Here is a 25138-nt window from a genome sequence, read left to right as displayed (position 1 = left end):
TAAAATGTCTTGATGGTGCTGTTTGCAATAATGCATTTTTAATCCTGAGAGAAAGCCATCTCCTGTTAGGTACTATCTAAATCTTGACCTGTTCTCAGCAATGGGGTAAATTTCTCCTACCAGGATTAAAGGCAAATTTGTGTTTTGTTTGTATTTGGGGGAGGTTTTTTAAGCATCATGGTCAAAGAATGCACAGCTGGGCAGATTATTTGAATGGCAGATTTCAGCCCAGCTAGAAAGGCAACCTGCTGCTTGTTTAATGTAATCTCTCTGCCTTTCTAAGTATTTCCAGAAAACAATTCCAAATAATCTTCCTGCTACACAATGAGAATAGAAAGCATGTTCAGTTTCCCCTGGCCCAATGAGTTATCTCTCCACAGACCACCACAATTATGGGCTCTGTTTCTTCTGTGATAGATATGAGGGTGAATCTAAATAAATTGCACTGCAATTAGAAATCTGGCCTTAGTTTTGTACTGGTGTGACTTGGAGAATCTGGCCTTGGAACACGATGCTGTATCATGCTGGGTATGTGCTATTGCTTCTGCATTTACTGATGGATTGTCATCATCAGAACTAGGATTAAAGCAGGTGGTTTTATTCTCTTTTCATTTTTGATTTCTTGCCTTTCAAGTAAATGCCTTCTTTGAGCCTGAGCCAGCAGGATTGATTCCAGGAGTGTGCATTCAGAACCTGGTGAAGATTTTTGCAAACAGGCCCAAACCAGCAGTAGATGGGATAAATATTACTTTTTATGAGGGTCAGATCACAGCCTTCCTTGGTCACAATGGAGCAGGAAAGACAACTACCATGTAAGTCTCTTCTTTTAGAATAAGCAAATCTAGGGCAGTGCTCTATTGCTGGGGCAGTGTTTTGTTTTCACTCTTCCCTTGTCTCTACCACCCCTGCAGCTGGCTTGACACACAGCATTAGGCCTTTTCCAGACAAGGAAATGTTGCCCCTAGGCATAAAGAAGGTATTCTGGATTAGCTAAAGCCCTGGGAGGGAAGTCATGCATGATGCAAACAAGTGAAAGTCCAGAGAAAAGGAAGCAATTCTCTCACCCAGAATTCATTTACCATGGCTAAACTACCATAGGTGAAGAAAGAGAAGGATCTTCTGGCTGAAAGGAAAAATTTGCAAGCCACTACATTCCATATGTTCTTGGTTTCTCCGACTGGCTTTATGTCAGTCACATCTATTGGTCTGTGTTCAAAGAAGTATAAAATACAGGCCCTCTTTAAATAGAATGGCTACATGCATGCAAGATCCATGTCCAGATTAAAATGTTCCTCTAGTCCTAGAAACCAAGCATCCTAGGAAGCTGGACTTCAAGGATGTTTAATTTTCTTTATACAGAACCATATTTGGCAAAATAGGATTCATTGGTGAGCAAAAGCTTTTATAAATCTGTAACAAGTTCACCAAATGTTGAAAGAATGTAATGTTTTTCATTATAACTTTTCTCAGCAGAATACTTTAGAGTTTTTCAATTAAAACACTTTTATTTCAAAGGCATTTAAATTGCCTTATGATTTTTTTAATTGTTTCAAAGGAATATGTACAACCCAAAATAAAAGCATCCTAATCTGCTGAAATGTTTTGTAATACGAGGGGGGTTATTTTTCTGATAAAAAAGAAATTTTTTGTTGCTTTGAACTTTTTTAAACTGAAAAATCCACTAATCACCCAAATCTATTAAGAGATGCCACCCATTTACAACATAACATTTGGTCTTGTAGTTTACAGAAAATAAAGATTTAGAGCATGAGTCAGCACGGCCAGAGACCTCAAACCATTATTCCTTTTTCATCTTACTGATCTTCATTTGAAGATCCATTTATATGTAGGGGTGAGATAATATGCTGAACTAAAACAGTTTCTTGATGGAAGCCAGAAGCATATAGACAGTTGTATCAAAAATGGCATTAGCAGATCCATCAGATTCTCTGTGGCAGATCAAGAGTTACTTACATGCTTTTCACTGGGGTGGTTTCATCAAGGCCTATGGTAAGAAGTCATCATGCTCCATCTAGTGGAATCATGTGAGGTAGCTTCCTTGTCTAGCACGGAGAGATAGGAGAGAGGGCATTTCCTCATTTTGTTTTCCCAGGTCGATACTGACAGGCCTCTTCCCTCCCACGTCTGGAACTGTGCTGGTTGGCGGCCTGGACATCCAGACTCACATGGACTCCATTCGGCACAGGTTGGGGATGTGCCCTCAGCACAACATCCTGTTCAATCAGTAAGTGTCAGTCCATACTGGCTTCAAGGAGAAGCATCCCAGTCTGCATGTGTGAGAATCCCCAAAGCCAAAGCAGGAGAAATCTCCTGCATCATTTCACTGGGAACAAAGTTTCTTAGGAAAATAACACTGCTCCTGGTGTTTTCTTTTGTAGTGTAGGCTAGCAGGAGCTACCCTGGAGGTTCATGCACTATAATTTAGGACCACTAAAGCAAAAAAATCCGAATTGACAGTGCAGTAGCAGGATATTTTTATGCCCATTTCTTACTACCACTCAAGCACTTACTGCCTTCTCTGGTGATTTCCAGCTTCACTTCCATTAGTTTGTGTTCATCTCAACAGCAGACTCTCCTCCATTTTATTCCCATAAATGGATAGTTTGATCCCTGCTATACCTGTTCCTTTACTAGCAGGTTCTGCTTTGAAAAGGCAAAGAAAGAGACTATGACCTCCAAGTGAAGTGTGTTGATCCAAAAGAAGATCTTTTAGGATACAGCAACCCCTCTTCCTTTAGCAAGAGAAAGCTAGAGGGAATGAATTTAGTGCTGCTTGGGAATAAAGACAGTTTATTCATTTAACGTGCCTTCTTGCCTTTCTGTCTGCTGTCACAGCCTTACTGTAGCAGAGCACATCTTGTTTTATTCTCAACTGAAAGGAAGATCCAGGGAAGAAGCTGAGCAAGAGCTGGAAGCAATGCTGGAAGACATGGGCCTCACCCATAAAAGAAATGAAGAAGCTCAGAATTTGTCAGGTGTCCACAGGAATTTTCCAAGATGTTTTCTCCTGCTGTCTTTTCTGTGTCTCTCATAGAATCATGGAATGGTTTGGGTTGGAAGGGATGTTAAAGATTTTCTAGTTCCACCCCCTTCTCATGGCCAGGAGCACCTTCTGCTAGGCTAGGTTGTTATAGCCCCATCCTAACTGGCCTTTGGGCAATTACTGGTCAAGTTACATATTTGAGGCCATATTCTGACACATCAATGTGCACTGGGGGGATGCTTTCTTTTCAAGGAATAAATGGGACTGTACAAGTAGTAAAGCTGGCACAACCTGTCCCTAAAGCTTCTATGTCTTCTAAATATATAACAAACTCAAATATCCTTGAAGCTGTTAGTTTTAAATAAATATATATATAAAAATTGGTTAATATAACAAACAAAACAAAATAAAACCTCCTATTATTTCAAATGAAATACTATACTATCATTCTGCCCCACTGTATGGATCAGTGCTCCATTGTATTATTTGGTAGGAATAGTTTCTTCCATTCTGAAGGTACAAATGCACATAGTGTATTTGAATAACTCTCAGATTCAAAGGCTGATTTGAATAAACAGCCATCTGTTCTTATACTACTTTGTCCTGATTGCAACTCTAAAAAAAAAAGTTGGTTAGTTTCACGAAAGAACATGAAAACCTCTTATCTTCCTGCTTTTGTTTCTGGCAAGAAGCAGAAAATGGAATGTGTAGAGATATATTATTTTTATTTATATATTTATATATATATATATAAATAACCTGGTTTGAGTTTCAGAAGAAAATTACTATTAATCTATCTTTGCAGAAATGGGTCTTAGGATGGGTTTCATTTTATTTGTAGCAGTTTGTCCCCACACAAAAAAGCAATTTTAATTACATCCCTATGACTTATATTACTCATCTTACGCTCCTGGCTGTGTTTGTCCTCTGCTAGGTGGAATGCAAAGGAAACTGTCTGTTGCCATTGCTTTTGTGGGTGAAGCAAAAGTGGTAGTCTTGGATGAGCCCACTTCTGGAGTTGATCCATATTCCAGGCGATCTATCTGGGATCTTCTGCTGAAATATCGCCCAGGTAAGAGATTTGAGAGTAGAAACTCTTTGATTTCTTTGGTGGTATTTTTTAAACTTGAAATAGATTCAGTATGTGCCTTCTGTGTAAACTGTCATGAGTAGTGGGATATGAATACAAGCAAACCAGATTCTTTGAACAGAATGATTGTGGCAAACCTGGGACTGGGTTTGGTGCAGAAAAATAATTGCCAAAAAGCTAACACAGTTTTGAGTTTCAGAGAGAGTTCATGCCTTGAATATTCCTCCTTGTTCCTTTTAGGCAGAACTATTATCCTGTCAACGCATCATATGGATGAGGCAGACATCCTTGGAGACAGAGTAGCCATCATATCCCAAGGGAAACTCTTCTGCTCAGGCTCTCCTGTATTCCTAAAGAATTCTTTTGGCTCTGGCTTTTATCTCACCCTTGTTCGCAAAATGAGAACCACAAAAATGGGAAGGGCTACAGTAAGTATGAATGTAGTATGTGTAATCTGAGCAACACTTGCCCTGCACCAAGGTAAAAAGCACTTAAGTGCCTCTTGACACTATGTACAAAACTGCAGTTAATAATATGATTTTATAATGATGAATATCATATTAGCATGGTTTGGGTTGGAAGGGACCTTAAGGATCATGTAGTTCCACCCCCCATGCTGTGGGCAGAGACACTTTCCACTGGACCAGGTTGCTCAAACCCCATCCAGCCTGGCCTTGAGCACTTCCAGGGCGGGGCATCCACAGCATCTTTGGGCAACCTATTCCAGTGCCCTCACAGTATAGAATTTCCTCCTAATACCTAATCTAAATCTACCCCTTTTCAGTTTAAAGCCATTCCTCCTCGTCCTATCGCTACATGCTTGTAAGAAGTCCCTATGTAGTTCATTTGTAGCCCTCTTTAGGTCTCTGAGGTCTCTCTGGAGCCTTCTCTTCTCCAGGCTGAACAATGCCAGCTCTCAGGTTGCCTTTGTCCATATACAGGTCTTTCTGATTCTTGCTTTTGTAGTACACTGATTTTAAATATCAGGTAGTCTGGTAAATAGCTCAGACACCAGAAAAGTCTACATTTATCCATAGCTAAACCGGCCTCTCACAGCTTGAAAAGTAGGGTTCTGGGTGCCTTCTGTTGACGTAGTGCTTCCAGTCCTAGTAGCAACACAATCTGAACACTTGTGGCCCCTGCCGATTGCTTTCCTCCAGATATCTTGTATGCAGTTTAGGGTTGATTTGTGCCGATGAATTTGTGTTTTCTGCATTGCTTAATCCAGTCTTCAGATGATTTTCAGTATAGTACATTCAAGATGCTCTGGATATGACATATTTTTCATTGACTCAAGCTGTTCAAATATTGACAGGCTTTACATCTGTTTTGAGTGGGTCTGAAGCACTTTAATCTTTTTATCTCTTGCTTGTCCATGCTAGTCATTTTGTAGCTGTGGATCTCAGTGCTCCTGCTCCTGCTCCAGCTGTGTGCACAGGGGTGAAGAAGGAGCTCCAGAGCTGGAACTGGATGGTAAGAAGCAGGATGGTTCAGCATTCCAGCACATATCTATGTCTCCTGTTATGCTGCAGTCTTGTCTTAAAGATCAATGCTGCCAAGGCCCACTTCTTTGGTCCTTCTGTCTAACATTTGTATTCTATTGTAACGTGAATTTAATAAGGGTTCTTTGTGGTTTTGTTTACCATTGACCCTTTTTTGTGTATATGTGGTCTCAGGTACAGATGATGAACTGGAAGTTTGTGTGCTTTACAAGTATGGTGTTGAGTTTTATGTCATTTTTAAATGAAAACTGAAGCATATCTACAGCAAGGAAATAGACTTTCTCAGAAGAAAAAGTAATTTTGGCTTTTCTACATAAGATAAGAATTTAGGTAGATATTCCTGAAAATTTGGTTGTGCTTTATTAACAAACTTGAAATAGTTTCCTGCTACAAAGTTCAAAGCATAATTAGCAACATAGCCCAGTCTAGTTCAGAATTAACTGAGGTATCTGTGAGTTATGTAATAGAGCAATACCCTTTTAGTGCAAACAACAGCTTTTGAAATCATGCTGAATATGGTTAAATATTCATTCTATGACTACTCTTCTGACTTTTCACAGGGGATCTAAATGAGCTAGCAGAAGTAATCCACCATCATATCCCAGAAGCAAAATTAATTGAAAGCATTGGTCAGGAACTCATTTATCTTTTGCCCAATAAAAATTTTAAACAACGATCTTATGCCAGTCTCTTCAGAGAACTGGAAGAAACATTGGATGACCTGGGACTCAGCAGTTTTGGAGTTTCAGACACACCACTTGAAGAGGTAACAGACAGATTAAAATACCTGCTGACCTCATGATAAGCACCAAAAATGTTTACTGAGACTAGTCATGTTCTTAAACAGTTAATTCCTAATTCCTAAAATGTCCTTCAAAATCTATTCCCATAAGCTGTGACACACTCAGAAAATCTTTGAGAAGGGCCTAGAGAAAGGATCCAACCCTTAATTCATTGTAGCCTTGTGGAGCCTGACCCATTAGCCTGAAATGCATGCTTTTTTTTTTGGTATCTTCATTCATTCATTTATTTTCTGAGGTATTTCATAAGAGACCTCTGGTTATTGATAATAATATGAAGTACTCAAAAGGTATCCAAATTTTCTTTTGTATTGAAGGATAATGTATTGTTTTCTGAAGGTCAGTTTACTGTAGCTATTCTTTTCCTAACCAGAAATCATATTTCTCTGTGGCAGGTTTTCCTAAAGGTCACAGCAGAAGCTGACCCTGAAATGCAAAAAACAGGTAGAGATCCACAAATTCATATTTGATTAACTGTTCTTTGGACTGCTTTTTATTCTGAACACTCTATAAAGAGGAGTTTCAGAACTTTCAGTCTTTTATGTGCTCTTGAAAAAATAAATTTGGTCAGCAAGTATCTGTTTTTAGGGCCTGACATGATACCTGAAAAATAAAGATTAAGTCAGCAGAAGGACTTGTATTTAGATTGGAAGAGGTTCTTAACTATGCAAATAAAAGTGGAGTGTCAAGCACCCACATGTCAATGGTTTTAGCAGTTGTATAAAAAGTACTTTGCTGACTATTAGTCCATAAACTACCTAGATGATTAAACTGTTCATCCTGCTGAGTAAGAGGAGAGTTAACTTATATGATGTCACTAAATACAACCATGGTGCAACAGTTGTAATTAAAGCAATCTGGAGATAGGATATATATGGTGGGTAAAATCTAGACCTCATTAAAATGTCTGTGCTACTTCATGTATGGAAGATAAAGTGTCTTCTCAGATGCTTCTCATCTTTACCTAGGAGATACTCAAGAAAATGGTTCTGCTCTTGGCAAAACTCCTACTGAGAACAAAACAGCTGAACAAATGGCCCTGAAAACGAATGACACTTCTCGAATGCCAGTAGGCAGACCAGGAGATCAAAATGAAGGCAAGGGGTCCCGACAGTATAAAGGCTTTCAGCTTGTACATCAGCAGATCAAAGCACTGCTTATCAAACGCTTCCACCACGCCTCCCGCAGCCACAAGGACTTCCTAGCACAGGTATTGACTGTCTTGAGCTGTTCTAGGTTCTCTCCCACAACATTCTCAACACCTTATTTCCAACAATGATGGCCCTATGGAAAGCAGTAGAAGTGTTGCAAATGGGTAACTGTGCAATTATGATTCCAGCTCTTTTGCCTCTTCTTTTATTTCTTTCTGCCTGGAGTCTACCAACTGCACCAAGTCCATGATTCTATCACTATTAGCCCAGTGTTTTATTTTTAACGTAATGCAGTTGTATGACAACCAGAATTTTAAGCAAAGGGGCTGGAAATTAAATTGTTGATGTTCAGGAGTTAAATTGGATTGGATCTGAATGCTTCTGCTTTCCTTCCTTTGTTTACACATATTATGGGGTGTGTACAGTGTCACTCTACAATGTTTATATGCAGTAACCTAATGTGATGTTTTTGTGTTCCCTGCAGGTTGTTCTCCCTGCTAGTTTTGTGTTGCTGTCTCTAGTACTTACAGTCATTATTCCTCCATTTGGAGAATATCCCGCCTTAACATTACACCCTTGGATCTATGGACAACAGTTTACTTTCTTCAGGTAAGAGGAATCACTTAAAGTACATCTGTCACACATACATCTTTTTCTCCCTAGAGTTTAATATCTTGGGGCCCTGTCTCACTGCTTTTTTCTCATTCTGTGTGATGTAAGAAAAGATTCACTTCACTGGAATCACCAGATTTAAAATAGCTTGAAATTGGTGCACCTGGAGAATACAACTGCTAGTACATCTAACAAATAGTCTTTCAAATATCTTTCTAACTTCGGTATTCTCCTCTTCCTACCTGATTTCAGGACCTCAACACTTAAAGTTACATATCCTATTTAACAGGAGATCCAGGCAAATGAAAATGCAGAATATGTTTTTCATCTTCTGCTTACTGACTGTGACAGCACTGAGAGAATAGCAGTGAGGATTCAAGCCTTTTTGGAAGAATCCTGCAACTGGACTTTGTCAGAAGTCAGCTTTAGTATTAGAGCAAAGAACCATAGCCTGTCAACAATCTCAGAACATTCTGGGTTTTTACATAAATAAATAAATCAATTGAATGATCAGCATTTGAAGGGGGGCAGTTGGTACTGCCATATGGTTGTCCTCCTCTAGTTGCTATATGTGTTACATTGCAATAGTTTGCAAAAATATTTTATAAAGTCCTGTCTTACTCCCTTAGCAATGAACGTCCTGGCAATGAGCAGATGGTCTCCCTTACTCATGCTTTCTTGAATAAACCAGGATTTGGAATTCGCTGTATGAAGAATCAGCCTCTTTTGTAAGTTGCTAATTTCTCTTGAATGAGATCCTAGCAGGATACATCTAGTGGAACTTGAGTAGTGAAACAAGAATGAATTGGCTTGACTCTTCACAAGAGCCAGTGCTCAGATGTGCTGTTGGTTATATCTAATATTGGGTCAAAAGTAACAAACAAACAGCAAGATAACAATGCCACTGGATTAAGAATGATTCACAGTGCTCAGTGTGACTGACTAGAAACCAGCTCATGCAGCTTGGTATTGAGAGTTAAGCAACCTTAGAATTCATGTCAGTGCATCAGTAACCTCAGGCCCAGATCTTTACATCTTCCCTGGCCCTTTCCATGTCTGAGTCCCTTCAGGTTCCTCCAGTTCCTATTGGTATGTTTGGAAGCAACAACTTCAGCAATCCTTCAGGGCAATAGGACAGTGTCTATGATTTGAAACTGTTCTCATTCTGAAGTGAGGGCAACATTAGTAGAGCTCCAGATTTTGTTGTCCTACCTGCTTACTCTGTGAGTCCTGCTTTGGAGCCATTTGTCACTAGCTTGCTATGCTTTGACATTTGTTCCCTTTCTCCTGACTCTTTCCCAGTAATTTGATCCTCCTGGTTGTCCTCTCTTCTCCCATTCCTTTCCTCTACCTGGTATAGCAGAAACAAAGAGAAAACTTTAAAAAAAAGAAAAGATACTGCATGAGAAAGGAAAATTATAGTTTCTTCACAAAGATATGTCCACTGCAGATTTCCAGTACTAAGGAATCAAACACACCCCCCTTGTTCCTTCAGTGTCCAAGCTAAAGGCAGTCAACTTGGCAGAGATGTGGGAGATCATATTTATTCATGCGTACCAAATACTCTAAAATGTTGTTCTTATTCAAAACTTGCAGGATGAGGGCTGGGGGGGAATATCTGCTTAGGGCATTGTGATTTTGTGGATTTGAGAGTTCTTGTGGACTGTTATCTCTGCACAGCTCAAAGCTCTGTACCTCTCCACAGGAACTACCCATGCAATAACATTCCAACTGCTTGGAACACACCTGCTGTCCCTCCTAACCTAAGCAGCCTCCTGCTGAGCCAAGAGTGGAGCCCCGAAAATCCATCACCTTCCTGCAAGTGCAGCACTCACAAGAAACTCACTATGCTGCCAGAATGCCCTGCAGGTGCAGGAGGCCTCCCACCACCACAGGTTGTGCCCTTGTGCCATAAATCTTTGTAGAAAAAATTCATGGCAAGTGCTGGAAAAGCAATCAGTGTCTAAGTACCTTGCCATGCTAATATACATGGAAGGAGTTGAGTACATTCTTTTTCAAGAGAGCAAAACTTGCTGGAATTTGGAATTCAGTTTCAGAGGTGTAAGAAAACCTTGCCCATTTAAATTAATATTGATTACTGTTTTCATCCAAATTGCAAACTTTTCATGTAGAAGAGAATCACAAAAATTTGAACAATTTGTCCCATAATTTAAAAAAATTATTTTATTTTGCCCTGGAGTACAATTCTATTTAGAAGGTTGCCTTTCTTCAAAGGAGGGAACATGCAATTTTTTTTTGTTTGTGGGGATTCTAGTCCTCTAAACAAAATGTATTTATTATAATATTATCCTGATAATTTTGCAGGATATGATAGTTTTGTATAACTTGTCAGAAAGAAACAGTTCACTTGTGTCTCCAGGAAAGCCACTGTGTGTAAATAATTGCCAACAGGATTATGTTTAAGCATAGATAACTCAATTAATGAAGGCACCGTGAAGATGTTACCAGTCTTCCCATCTACAATCAGCTGGATGTCTCTAATGTGTCTTCTGTGTCATATTCTCTCTGGACAAATGCAGGAACTTCTGGAAAGTTCCTTAGACTTACTTTCTAGGTCATTATCAGATGATTTCAGGTTGCAAGCTTTGCCATCTGAAGCTGCCCAGGAACCTCTTAAAATATATTCTACCTTGGGATAAATTCAGGAGTGTGAGGTCTTGCATTTCACAGCAATCCTTGTAAAATACTCAACAAAGCTGTCATGTGGCATCATTTTCATACTTTAAAAAAAAAATCCTTCAAACTATCTAAAATGCTAGTGAAGGTGAATTTTTTGTATTAATTTTTACCTAAAGTTGCTAAATCATAGCAAACAATCTTTTTTTTTCTTTTACTTGTTTGGGTTTTTTTTGACTGGAGCCTCAGTTGATTTGAAGTTTCATACTTTCAGATTGAAGAAAAAGCCTTGAGCAGCCCTGACCTTCGTTGCAAAGACCTGTTTCAGAGTGACATGCAACTGTTTTGTGTTGCATGCATCACAAACTTACTGATTTCTTCTAAGGTCTTTGTAAAGTAAGGTTGTTTAGGCTACAAATGACCCTCGAGTGATTGACCCACTCTCTGTCAGTGATACTATGAACCTGAGCAATTTCTCTGAACCAAAACTACTTTTTCTCTTTTCCTGACAAACACTTAATAGCTTAAGACACTGAACTTTATTGTGATTGACTGGGTTTTTGTTTCTTGCCAGAGAGTGCAACGCAGCACAGAAATTCTTCAAGATATGACCCACAGAAATATTTCAGATTTTCTGGTGAAAACATATCCCACTTTGATAAAAGGAAGGTAGGGATGACTCTCCATTTCTTTTTCACATGTGGTGTTTTGTACTTGGTGATGAAATTCCTATTTAATAATGACATAACACCTGATTTGCCACAGTACTATGTAGATTTCAGCACCATGTCCATATTTCTGATAGAAGACTAGAAGAGGCTGATTTTAGGGGACTTAAATTTTCAATTATAACTATTTGTATAATCAGGTACTCCTTTATAGGCAGAGCTAAGTGTTGGTGCTGATGGAATGCCATGTTAATGGTGACAAAAATGGTGCCTCTGCACAGCTCTGGTGAGCTGCCTTGCAGAGATATTACTTTGTCTCCCTGAAGAACTGTAGCCGCACTAATGTGACTATCTGCCAGAGTTAATTATCACTTGGTTCCCAGAAGTGCTAAAGAGCAGCCAAAGGACAGTGTTGCATGGACACATCCATCCTCCTGATAGCTCCTCAGCTGGCCTGTGTGGTAATTAGCTGTGCAGTGCCCGTGGCCTGTTATCTCTGATTCAGGCCTTGCTACTTTTTCAGTTCCCAGCAGAGTTCTTAAAAATCCCTTTATATTGGCTATGTGCTGACTGCCTTTGACTGATTCCCCTTAGTATGTGTCATAATTGCTTTAGATACATCTTTTAAAATCAATTAATTATGGATTAGAATAGCCCAGTATGTGTCACTTTGGGAATCTTGCTTATCTCTGTATGAGTTGGAGATTAATCATGTCAGAAAACAAATAGCCAAAAACACACTGCAAGGAATACCAAAAGTCCTGCCAACTCCACAACTCAAAGTAATAACCAGCAGATTGGAGGTCTGCAAAGTATAGGAATTCAACTTTAATTTTTATTTAAACCTAACGTATAATTGACTTTGGTTCTGTGCATTGAGGGGATTCTCTTTGTCTATTTCAGCTTGAAGAGTAAATACTGGGTCAATGAGCAGAGGTAAGAAAGCAATTCACAGATTAAGGTAGTAAATAAAGGAACAGTGCATTTCTGTTAATCCAGGGAGCCTCACAATGTTTCTGCAAGTGGACAAGGGGAATTGTGGCAGAAATTGTAAAACTAAGACATGGCTTCAATGGGAAATAGGCTGGGGATGAGGAAGGGTCTTATAAAGACAGGGGGTTACATTAGTTTGAACTGCCTGCAGGAGATGAAGGCAAGAGGCTCCCAGTGGAGCTGTCAGAGCTTTATTACCTCCAGGAGTCAAACCAATGGGCACTGTGTGGTGAAAAGATTCGACACAATAATGCTACTGCTATCACACAGCTCTTTCAGTGCCACAGAAAAAATATAAACCCTCCAAAAAAAGGACCTGAGTGGGATAAAACCTAGACACCAGCCTATCAAATACAGATGAAACAACCACAATTGCCTGCTCTGTACATGAGCAGAAGTTAGAAAACAGATTCCACTAGTTCTCTTCTTTAGGTTATAGACAGCAGCTAACCCCAGTGAGTGATGTCTACCCTGCAATTACTAAGCTTTGAAAGAAACTGGTTAGCCTGAAGCACACACTTATTTCATTTTTCACCAGCGGTAGGATTTCACTTCAAAGATAGCAGCTGGATGACTGCCTTTCTTCACAGAATGTCTGCTTCATGTGCAAGCATTGCTTTCTGTGGGATTAAACTTCAGTTCAGTAGTGCTGTAGTATTTATCATTATGCACTGGCTGGTACTGACATTGGTGAATACCTGCTCCTCTCAGAGCATCTGAAATTTCAACTGAGGTCTATGTTGTCCTTAGTCCTCCATGCTGTCTAAACCATTATATGGCAATTACCTTGATGTAAAGATTTTGTTCTGTAGAAATCACTGTTTTGTTTTCTCCAAATCCTCTCTCTAAATATTTTTTTTAGGATCCTGGCATAAGCCTCTCAGAAACTTATAGAGCTTCTATTATTTGTACGCCCTAAAAAGACCTAATACAAATTGTTAGAAAAGGAGTAGAAATTGTTTTACATTAAATATTTGATGTATAAAAATTAAACTTGCATTAAGTGAAGGTCTTTTTTAAGTGTTTTTTTTTTCCATTAACGTACAGATATGGGTGTATAGTATGAATTATTAATGATGTTTTTCTCTTTACTAGATATGGAGGAATCTCTATAGGAGGAAGGCTTCCAGTCCTTCATGTTTCTGGAGATCAAATTGTCAATTTTTTAAGTGATCTTGGCCGAATGATGAATGTGACAGGAGTAAGCAAGAATTTTAATTTTGTTTGGTTGGGTTTTGTCCCCTTATTAAAGCCTGGCTACTGCAGCATTTAGCTTTTTCATTTTGTTTTAGGGACAAGCTTCACTGGCTGCTGCTAAAGAAATCCCTAATTTCCTTAAATACATGGAAACTGAAGATAATATTAAGGTATTTGCTGGAATTAGTCTGCTAACTCAGAGTCTTTCTTGACATAGACTTCAAATTATGAGAATGTTGCTGGTGGTATTCCCAGATGCAAGAAGAGTTGAAATACTATACTTAAGAAATAACTTGGTATTAATACTCTATCCCATACTGTAGGTAATTGTTATTAATAATATTTCATATGTGAGATTCTTTAAAATCATGTTCTTAGTACTGCTTGCTGTCCTAAATACTTTGAGTAGTACACTAAATCTTAAAATGTGCCTCTATAAAATCCCCTGACAGTAGTTGTCCAATGCTTTTAAAAGCATAGTATGTGAGCTCCTCCTGCAGGACTGTGCCTAGGAACTATGCATTCCTGGTGTTGGATTAACCCCTGCTGACAATGCCCACCAAAGTAAACAAAAAGCAGACAAATTTTCTCCTGTAGCTCAGTTGAAGACAGTAACTGACAAATTAATCTGTGATTTCTGACTCTTTTAGGTGTGGTTTAACAATAAAGGTTGGCATGCTATGGTTAGTTTCCTCAATGTAGCCAATAATGCAATCCTCAGAGCTAATCTGAGGACTGGCCAAGACCCTGAGGAACATGGGATCACTGCTATAAACCATCCTCTGAACCTCACCAAGGAGCAGCTCTCTGAAGTCACTGTGTAAGTCTGCTTGTGCTTGTGCTCTCCTTCTGGCTTTTACCCCCCTCTGCTCCTCTTCTGGCAAACTGCAACTTCCAGCATTCTCACACTGAGGAGAAAGTTCAAGTGACAGAATGTGGAGGCCCTTCCCTGAAGTTTTAGTCTAAGCAAGAATCTATTCATGTCTCATTACATTCACATGAGATTTCATTCCCATCCCACACAGGAGCTATGGCCATTGGATATACAGTATTGCATGTTTCTCTTGATTCCCAAGCACGAAGATCCCAAAATTTTTGTTCATGCTCCAAATCCAATACATTTACTTCTGAAATAAAATGTGTAATAAAAAATGGAATGAGAACTTGTCCATTATTGACTACAGGTCAAGTAGTTAACAAACCACTTTCTTGGTGCAAAGGACAGCATACAGGTAGATTTTTTCTATGGCATGTAGTAGGGTTGGTATATTCCCAAATCTGAAAGTCATAATTTCTTGAAAAAGACATCCCTAAAAAGACAAGATTTTCCACTCTCCTATTAAGTTCATAGTTCAATGGAACTGAAAACTTTGTATTGCAGCACAAAGGCAAAATCTGTGCTTCATCTCACTGTCTCCAGCTTGCCTTTTTAAGTTTCTCTTTTCCCTGCTTCCAGAGCACTTTGGCTGTTGTGCCTAAATGTCTAGTTTGAGATATCCCACACAGGAAAGGCTGTCAAACTGAGATGTGTAAAGCAAGTAAAAGATCAGGGAATGGTGCCATATTTGTTAGCTACAGTCCTCAAAACTTCTTGGAAAAATACACTAGCACATTTTGAAACTGGAGAAGTCTTCTACTTAAAAAACAGCCTTGCTACTTCTAGATCTTAAAACACCCTCCAGAGTCCCCAGATGCTAATATAGTGTTGCATTGCATCCATTCCCTTGCTCACACTCCCTTCTTGTGCTCTGTTGTAGGCTGACCACTTCAGTGGATGCTGTGGTTGCCATCTGTGTGATTTTTGCCATGTCCTTTATACCCGCCAGTTTTGTTTTATACCTGATCCAAGAACGTGTAACAAAAGCCAAACATCTCCAGTTTGTCAGTGGTGTGAGCCCTGTTACCTATTGGCTAACTAACTTCATGTGGGACATCGTAAGTAACTGCTGATCTGACTGACAGCCTCTGATTACCCTGGGTGTGCATGAGCTGAGGGCAAATCAGTGAGTCACGTGAAGGTGATTCGAAGCATTGCAAAGCATTCATTTCTCTTAAGTGTTTCTCGGAGACCATGCTAAGGTTCTGGCCTCTGTACTAATTACAGGTGTAGGAATTAATTCAGGTGCACAACTCAGTCACCTAATGAAGCTGTATTTTTAATAGTCCTGAGATTTCTAGCCCTTACAATTGAATATATATAATGAAGTACAACTTACTACACCAGGGAAAAGCCTCATTGCCTGGTGCTAGTCACTCCTGTCCTCTAGAAGACCCAAAACGTATTTCAAGATATTCAAGAAACCTAAGTGGGGAAGATTCACAGCCTGATGGAACAGTATCTATAGGCCTGACAAAATACTCTGGGGTGTCTAAAATGACATACTCATTTAGATCACTGTATCATGGTCACTGGGTTATTCCAAAAAGATTTATACCACAGGTGCAGACTTGCTTAGACAGAGCCCAGCTTCCCTCCAGCCTCTTTGTCATAAAAGAGAAAATTCTTTGGCTGGCTGAGGCACAACAAGGGCTGGTTCTCTGGCCATGCCTTCGCAACCAAGAAAGTGGCCAAGGAATTATGCAGAAAGAAAGGCATGAACATGGAATTGAAAAAATTAAGAAGAAAATCAATATTTGAAAAGCCCAAAACTCTTCAGGATTTGGAATGTCTTCTCTAAGGAGAAGATAAAGCAAAGCATTATTTTAGTAAATGAGGGAAAGAAGCAGGTCCCATAGTTCTCGTTCCCTGCTGTTCACAGCAGCTTCCTTGGTAGGAATTCTGCTTGGCTGTTGCCCTTGACAGCATGATGCAAAGGCATGAAGTGGTGTTAGCAGTTCAGGGAAGTGCTGCCTTCCATTCTTCATGGGGAATTCTGTGCATTGCAGTAGAGTAGTGCTGCTAGTACTAACAGAAAAAGTGAGCAGTGGCCAAGCATATTCACTTTAGCCTCTTCTCAGGAATGTGGCTCAAGTGACTAGCTCTGCCATGCTACACAGCCTTTGTTTGCATCACCAGAAACTGTACTCCCCTTGCATGGCCACTTTTTTGGGGAAGCCTGGCAGCCAGACTATGAAATGATGGATTCACAAATCATAATCTAAGAAACATTTTTGATGATCAGTCTGATAAAAGATGTCTTAGAAAAACATTTAGTACTAAGGCCCTGCATTTCTAGGGATCTGTTGATTCAAAAAATTCAATGTGACCAGTCTAACTCAAATTCTGGTGTTCCTCAATATAAATTCCTTTTGGAATGATGAGTAGGATCTGGATATGTTTGCAGCCCTTCTCAGGTCTCACACATTGGTCTTCCCCCTGTGCTGTGGCAGGTGAATTATGCACTGAGTGCTGGGATGGTTGTGGCTATATTTGCTGGATTCAAGAAGAAAGCATATGCCTCCCCAACCAATCTCCCTGTGCTTGTTGCCTTGCTGCTCCTCTATGGGTGAGTGTTCAAAGTTGTTGCTGCAGGTGGGCCCTGTATTTCACATGGAAATGATTTCATGTTGCTGAGGTCAGTACTTAGTGGAACCCAGCTTTGAAGAATAGAACTGGGTGGATCCAAAACAGGTTAAAACTAGATTCTTCTCTGGGATATTTACATACTCTGTCTGGCTACATGCTGCAAAAGAGATTTTTTTTTGTCACTGCCTGCCTTGCATTTTTAAGCATCAAATATGACCCGTACAGGAAAATATATTTGTTCAGTTTGCTGATTTCTTCCTCATACTTTGTGTAGGAATTTAGTGGTTGTTCATTTGCCGCATTCACAGTCAATACTAAAGTGTCTTTCAGCATTCAACATTTCTTTGTTTCTTCTTCTTGGTGTACGATTCACTGACATGTGCAAAGATACCTGGGGTGATAGCAATCTTGCTAGCATTAAGTTTTCTCAATTTCAGCAGTGTCTTATGCCTTGCATTTTAATAGCAAAAAACGACTGAGCAGAAAACAATCTTATGTAGTAACCAGGGAGAAAATACTTTGGTGGGTTAGGGGTTGATTACACCATTTTGTTGTACTTGGGATGGGAAGAAGCTTAATTTTGTGTTTTCTTTAGGCCAACTGATATGAGAATACTGAGAATTTATTATCATTTTCTTGTGTTTCTTGCATGCAGATGGGCAGTAATTCCCATGATGTACCCTGCTTCTTCTTTCTTCAGTATCCCCAGCACTGCTTATGTTGCATTGTCTTGTATTAATCTCTTTGTGGGAATCAACAGCAGTGCCATTACATTCATCCTGGAATTATTTGAAAATAATCCAGTAAGTAGTGTTTTGTAATTTTGCTGGATGCCAGGCATCTCCAAAGCCTCTGTCTCACTCCTCTCCACTGCTAGACGGGGGAGAGAAATATAATAAAGGCTTCATGAGTTAAGGACTGGGAGAGATCAGCCACCAAATACCATCGCAGGCAAATATTAGAGATATTAGTTGAATTTATTATTTAAAATACTCTGTTTTCTCTCTTTTAAGAAAACAAAACAGCCGGTTTCTCTGACATGACAAAGAACTTTTCACTTACATTGCTATGTTTTCTTAAACAGGTCTGGTTTAAACAGTTTATGCTGTTTCTGTTTCTTACAGTCTTTGCTGAAGTTTAATAAAACATTGAAAAATGTACTGCTTGTCCTCCCACATTTTTGTTTGGGCCGTGGACTCATCGACTTGGCCATGAACCAAGCTGTGACTGAAGTATATGCGAGGTTTGGTAAGTAAAGCCAATAAGAAACAAGTTGTGGCAGTGTCTCATGTCCTGGCCTTGTATGAGATGTTCTGAAGGATTAACTCAGAAAAATAGAAGATTTTTTACCTTTTCCATCATCAGATGGATGAGAAGTATGAAAGTTCACCTTCTCTGAAGGAATCACAGCTTCTGATAATGCTGCCAGAACTCTGCACCCCAACTGCATGTAATCTGCATTGGAAGTGAACCCATTTGTTCAGTGTCAGACTCTGGTGTCTTTTTATCCTTTGTCTGGAAGACCCTAAATCACTACAGGGGGATTTATTTTTTTCATTTCATTTGAATACCTCAGCTAATGTTTAAAGTGACTGTTGTTCTTCAAATGCATTCTCTTGGAATATGGTTGTCTTTGATATCAGACAACTTATTAAAAGAATAGTCATACAACGGAACTCGTCTGTTTTAATTCAGCAATTGTGTCTTTTCACATAATCCATGCAAATTAGCGCGTATTCAGAGAGATTATTTTTACTCCCATGCAGCAGCTGAACTTGGAAGGTATTTTGTTAAGACTTTTTATAAGACTGGAAAATTAAAACTATTGCCTGATCATGAGCAAATAAAGTACAGTAATGCATTATGATTATGCTTTTTGCTCTGAGGAATAGTGAGCTTTTTCAGTAGTATTTCACATTCCTTTCTGGTGCTCTTTCTCCAAAGGTGAGGAGCATGTTTCTAATCCCTTTCAGTGGGACTTTGTTGGAAAGAACCTGGTTGCTATGGCTCTTCAAGGAGTTGTGTTCTTCTTTCTGAATCTCTTTTTGCAGCACCGTTTGTTCTCCACAAGATGGTATGTCTAAAAGTTCTATTAATGTTCCTTATTAAAGGGATGACTATTTTGTTATTCTCTATGTCCCTCTTTTCTTCTTTTTGTTCTTATTTTTTCTCTAAATTGTGGCTTTTTTGTTCTCTATTTACTTACCCAGTCTTATCTTAATCTGTTGATATCCTGATCCAAAAAAGCATTTACAAATCTGCATTAAGAGGATTTAAGAATATTTTATTAAAGAAATTTGTTTTCTTGAATTAAGATTTTAGTGTAATTTTTTTCATATAAGACACTGTAATAATGAGATTATAAAATTACCTGGAAAGTTTGTAGTGTCCTCAGTCAGGCTAGGTACTAGCTAGTACTATGAGCTACTGGCCTGGCATCCCAAGACAGCAATCCTAGTCTGTGGCACAGGACAGCTGTATCCTGGACACCTCTGCTTTACAAATGTGCCTCTCCCTTGATGAAAAGAGCTGCCCACCAGCTGTGAGTGGGTCATTCACTCCAGTTCAAGATTGCCAACAAGAGCACTAATTGGTGCAATTATAAAAATACTGTCTCACTGAGAGATCTACTCAAAACTTCTACTTCTAAGGACCATCACTAGCTACTAAGAGTAGCCAAATAATGAAAGCTGTGGCTAAGGGGCAGGTTATTCTCATATCAGTGACTGACAAGGCATGTTCTTTTGAGCAAGCCATTTCCTCTCTTTTTAGTATCTAGAGATTAACTTTAAAGGTCAGGGCTTCTCCCAACAGCAGGAGTACTCCAGCCAATTGTGAAGTTTCAACCCCACTGCTTCCACCAGTCACATTTTTGGCAGCAGATTAGCCATTGTTTCACACTGTTATTCTAAGTGAACCCAGGGCAGCCCAGTATCTTGGGTTTTTCTAGGTTTGCTGAGACTGCCATGTCACCTATTATTAATGAAGATGAGGATGTTGCAGAAGAAAGAAAAAGAATTATGAATGGAGGAAACAAAACAGATATCTTACAATTACAAGAACTGACCAAGGTAACATTTTGAGAAGAGTGAAAAAAAAAAATTTACTCCTGTCTAATTCTAAAGTTGCCTCATCCCAATAGCATTAAACAAAACTGAAAATTCTGATGATTTCATTTCTGTAGATGTCTTGAAATAGGAACTTTCCTTTTTTTTCCTCTCCCCATCAATATAGATTTATGCAGGTCGACGCAAGCCGGCAGTGGACAGACTCTGTGTTGGCATCCGTCCCGGAGAGGTAGGTTGTTCAATAACACTGGATTACATTCCATGGATCAGTTCAGATTTTATGCCCCCACTGATTTGCAAGTTGGAAATATTAAAGAATATGATAAATTTTGCAATTTAGTGCTTTGGCCTCTTGGGAGTGAATGGTGCTGGCAAAACAACAACATTCAAAATGCTGACTGGAGATACTGATGTGACATCTGGAGATGCTATAGTGGCTGGCAGTAGGTGAGTACCTTAAAAAAAAACCCTGTGACAGTCCATTTACCAGCCCAGAAGTGTCCAGATCACACTCTCAATGATCCAGCAGCTCTATGACACTGAGATCACGGGTAACATACAATTGCATTTGATACCTTTAACGCTTGTAAAATCTGTGGGTAAGTTGTAGTAATGCTAACAGTGGGACAAGGCAATCATATGTAGTGGCAAGAGCTCCCAAACATAAGATAACCCATCCAACAGGGTACTTTGATCTGAGCTTTGGGATTTTTCTCTGGCTCTTTCTAACATTTTTGTTTACACAGTGCTGGCATAATGTCATAAGTTATTACAGTGTGATCTGGTATGCACTTATGTTGGTTTACTTCCAGGTTGTGTGCCTTGGCTTGTTAGGTGTAGTTGGGATTTGATTCTTTGTCCATTGATGTGATTTGAGCAATAGCTCTTTTGTTGCCAGGACATGGTCCTGCTCAGCCTGTTCTAGGTGACTCTGCCCAGGCAGGGTCAGTGGACAAGATAACCTCCAGATCCCCCTTCCAACCACACCCATTCTGTGATTTTCTACTTTTCCTACTACCATTGATGTGTTAGCCTTGTGTCCTGCCTGACTGTTGCTAGTGACCATTTTTTGAGCTGAAATAACTGCTTCTTTTTTTTCTAGATATAGACACTGTTTTAAAAATAAATAAATAAACCCAAGTGGCTGTTTAAGGAACTTCTCATTAAGTTAGTCTATACTTTAACAAGAAAATGGGTGAGGGAAAATGGGCTTACACTCTTAACCAGGACTGAGCTGACTTACGACAGCAATACTTTTTGCTCTTATGAACAGACAGATATTTTTGTAGCATGTATTATCAGGAAAAATTAATTTTTCTCTTACAAGAGTTGTTGCCCCAGAAAATAAGGATTTTATTCAGTGTTCTTCTCTGTCTTAGAACTAGTATTATAGAACTACAATTCTTTCTTTGTTTCTTCAGTATATTGACCCACATTTCTGATGTCCATCAAAACATGGGATACTGCCCTCAGTTTGATGCCATTGATGACCTGCTCACAGGACGAGAACATCTGTATTTATATGCACGCTTGCGGGGGGTCCCAGCAGAAGAAATCAAGAGGGTAAAATACTCATGCTTTTGATAATTACAGTGATATTTGTAATGGTTAATGGTGCTCTTAACATGCTAAGGGCCAAAATTTCCAAAGTGTACTCATTATTCTGTGTATTGAAGTCCTGGGTGTGGTTCCTGTCATTTGGACAGTTAAGTAACAAGACCACACTGTAAAATGCAGGTTCCCAGGCATTAATGGTACTTGCAAATCTGTGGCACCAACAGTGGAAAGCTAAAGATGTGATTGCTGTGGCTCAAAATGGCACTGGTTGCTGTTTTGCTCTTGCCTTTAAAGTTGTGTACGTACAGGGAAGAAAACATAAAGAAGATTCCAGAAGAAAATGATATAAATTCTTGCGCAGATAGAAGTCTACAGCTGAGGCTGCTTTGCGCCTTTCCCTCACCTAGTTAGAACGGCCCTCATCATCATCATAAATACTTTGTACTTCCCTGGCCCAGTTCTAAAATGAACATGCTAAACCCAGAGGACTGTCATGTTTCTACCAGAAGAGAGGTGTATCAGCAATCCTGTCTGTTTTGCATTCACTGCTGTGTCAAACAGATGTTTTTTCTCCCAGGTTGCTGAATGGGGCATCCAGAAGCTGGGACTTCCTATGTACGCAGACGACCTGGCAGGGACCTACAGTGGTGGCAACAAGCGCAAGCTCTCCACTGCCATTGCCCTGATAGGCTGCCCACCGCTCGTTTTGCTAGTAAGTGTCATGGAAACACAGCCCTGGCAAGTTCAATATAACATCTCGTAACACTACATGATAAAGAGCTACAAAGTCCTTGAAAGCTCCCTTCTGCCCTCAACTTACAGCTATTTCAGTGAAATTTTGAATTAATTTCAGATGTTCACTGGTATCCACTCACTCCCATGTTTCTCAAGGCACAGATTACTGTAGAGAAACAATCACGTGCCATGGTCCAAAAAATGACCTGATTCTAAATAGATTTTCCCTGTTTTATCTGACTCTGATTGCCTTAACATTTCCACTACAGGATGAACCGACTACAGGGATGGACCCTCAGTCCCGGCGCCTGCTGTGGGACTCCATTGTTGGTGTGCTCAGAGATGGGCGAGCGGTGGTTCTAACCTCACACAGGTAAAAACAGTTCCAGTTCAGACTGTAAAAGCAGCTGAAGTGCATCTGTTGGCTTTTATCTCAAATATCTCTTCTCTGTTTTGAAAGTATGGAAGAATGTGAAGCCCTCTGTACTCGTTTAGCCATCATGGTACAAGGTACCTTCAAATGCCTAGGCACAATTCAGGAGCTAAAATACAAGTAAGTAGAATATTTTTTTATGGTGGTTTTTAATGGGAAAATTAAGTGTATGTGATATGTACTATTCTTAATATAAGCAATTCAGTGGTCAACCACACCTATTTCTGGGTGCAGCTCTGTTGTATATTAGACAATCTGACCAGATCTCATTTCAACTCTATTATCCCACATACCAGTTCTGCAAGGCAAATACAGGGCTTCCTAAAAAGCTGGATCTTATGCAATATCTTTCAGATACTGTTATTGTTTTCCTAGCTGCAGAAAATGAATTTCCTTCCTGAATGACGAAACAACCTCTTCACCCAATTCCTAAATCCACATGTCCTTCCCAGGTTTGGAGATGGCTACATTGTCACTCTGAAAATCAAAGCTCCTAAGTCTGGGCTGCCTCCAGATCCTGCTCCTGCTGAGAAATTCATACGCATCAACTTCCCAGGGAGTTTCCAGAAAGAGAAACACTACAACATGCTGCAGTATCAGATCTGCTCTTCGTCTCTGGCTAAAATTTTTCGATTAATAATCTCCAATAAGGAAAATTTGCATATTGAAGAATATTCTGTGTCTCAAACAACATTAGATCAGGTGAGTAAAAAGTAAAACATCTGTGAGAAAGCCTGTCTGGTGAGAATTAGAGAACATAATGGGGATGTATCCAAACAACTGAAGAACCAAATTGTTTAGAGAATTATCTCCCACCTCTTTCTCAGGCAAGATTCCCAGGCCTCTCATCAAGGAGGGTGTATCAGTATGAATCAGTAACTTATTCCCTGTGTAAATAGGTGCCATGTGAAAGCTGGTAAGACAGCATTTCCCATATGACAGAATTCACACAACCCATTCCTTCAGGAGGAGCAGTCTGAGCAAGGTCAGCAATTTGGAATGAGACTGAGCTGAGAATAGCATTTTATTTTAAATAAGAGGTTTGGACTGTGTTGTGTCAAAGATACTGTATGAAGCAATTAGACACACAAAACCTGGGAAGTCTACTGGGAGTTTTGAAAACACCCACTTGCCAGAGGGTATTGCCCCCATCTGTCTGCTTTCCTAAGTAACAAAGGGTCCACATAGGCAAAGTTGTTTTTGGTGGGATTGCTAGAGAGGCATTCCTGACTGCCTTTCAGCTTCCTGCTAAAATATTCTGTCTCCTCTTTCCTATCACAACCAAACTCCTGCTGTGAAAACCATGCAAACCTGGCTGAAGCCATTCCCTCCTTAAGAAAAAGTAGGATTTTACTTGCAAGCAGGTACATCCAAAGGAAGGAAGTTGCAAGGAAGTTTATCAAAATAAAGGAGGAACTCATGATCTCAGCTGATAATGCAGCGTCTCAGTTCAGTTGATGTCTGTGGATTCCCCTTTCTGTCTGTTTCCTGCAGAGCAGTCATTCCACTAACTCATCTCAGTTGAAGACATGGTGACATTTTCTGCTTTCTTCACACAGGTTTTTGTGAACTTTGCTAAACAGCAGATGGAGGATGAGGAAATTCCTTTGCATCCACGTGCAGCTGGAGCCAGCCGAGAAGCCAGGGTGTCCCCAGCTCTGCATCAGCAGGCAGTTGCATAGACTGCTCCTGCAGCCTCCTGGCTTAGTGTGTGCACAGTGCAAGCATGTGCCATACTAGAGCAGAGCAAGGGTAACACAAAGGTTTGCACACTCAGTATTACACTGATTTTTTTTTTTTGCACCTTTCTGAGCACTGTGCTCTCAACAACAACAGCCCTAGCAACAGCCAACTTCTACTGCTCTATCAGTAACACTACATGCTGAGAGTGTCAAAGGAAAGGCAGGTCCTTGCTATAGAATAAAATCTTCCTCTAACGTAAAGTCCATTACAACATACAAGAAGGGAAGTCTCATTCCTCCTTGTTGACATATAAATAACATCAAAGATGGATTCTCTAGCTGGTACTTCGAGGCTGGCAGGTTTTTCTTCTTTAACCCTTATGTCAACTGCTGTGAGTCAGCAGACAGATAAGGCTGAGAGCATTGCCCAGCTTAGAAGCAGATTCCTGCTGTGCTGAGTGCATGGGACTATCAAGGTCAGAACAGTGCTGGCTGATGGGGCTAGTCCTGGGAGATTGCTTCACTGTCTCACCAGGCTGCCAG

General features: G+C 39.8%; 1 protein-coding gene across 1 annotated transcript in view; it reads left to right on the top strand.

The window, feature by feature from the left end:
• The window catches only part of ABCA4 (ATP binding cassette subfamily A member 4), a gene marked incomplete at both ends in the record, with an annotated part of 60374 nt that extends 35779 nt beyond the window's left edge, over positions 1–24595 (top strand). The window contains 31 exons of the mRNA XM_084211367.1: positions 635–812; positions 2114–2245; positions 2857–2996; positions 3939–4076; positions 4335–4522; positions 5477–5567; positions 6157–6362; positions 6792–6840; positions 7365–7606; positions 8032–8156; positions 8789–8887; positions 9865–10054; positions 11371–11465; positions 12368–12400; positions 13553–13658; positions 13750–13824; positions 14305–14474; positions 15412–15589; positions 16985–17100; positions 17776–17923; positions 18245–18368; positions 19065–19194; positions 20071–20191; positions 20355–20417; positions 20529–20635; positions 21610–21751; positions 22323–22457; positions 22750–22853; positions 22941–23033; positions 23366–23615; positions 24473–24595. Of these exons, the coding sequence (XP_084067493.1) occupies positions 635–812; positions 2114–2245; positions 2857–2996; positions 3939–4076; positions 4335–4522; positions 5477–5567; positions 6157–6362; positions 6792–6840; positions 7365–7606; positions 8032–8156; positions 8789–8887; positions 9865–10054; positions 11371–11465; positions 12368–12400; positions 13553–13658; positions 13750–13824; positions 14305–14474; positions 15412–15589; positions 16985–17100; positions 17776–17923; positions 18245–18368; positions 19065–19194; positions 20071–20191; positions 20355–20417; positions 20529–20635; positions 21610–21751; positions 22323–22457; positions 22750–22853; positions 22941–23033; positions 23366–23615; positions 24473–24595 (4091 nt within the window). The remainder of the gene's footprint in view (positions 1–634; positions 813–2113; positions 2246–2856; positions 2997–3938; positions 4077–4334; positions 4523–5476; positions 5568–6156; positions 6363–6791; positions 6841–7364; positions 7607–8031; positions 8157–8788; positions 8888–9864; positions 10055–11370; positions 11466–12367; positions 12401–13552; positions 13659–13749; positions 13825–14304; positions 14475–15411; positions 15590–16984; positions 17101–17775; positions 17924–18244; positions 18369–19064; positions 19195–20070; positions 20192–20354; positions 20418–20528; positions 20636–21609; positions 21752–22322; positions 22458–22749; positions 22854–22940; positions 23034–23365; positions 23616–24472) is intronic.
• Positions 24596–25138: the final 543 nt, after the last annotated feature.

This window comes from Fringilla coelebs, assembly GCF_963513975.1.
Source record: "Fringilla coelebs genome assembly, chromosome: 9".
NCBI classification, from domain to species: domain Eukaryota; kingdom Metazoa; phylum Chordata; class Aves; order Passeriformes; family Fringillidae; genus Fringilla; species Fringilla coelebs.
This window is presented reverse-complemented; position numbering and strand designations above follow the sequence as displayed.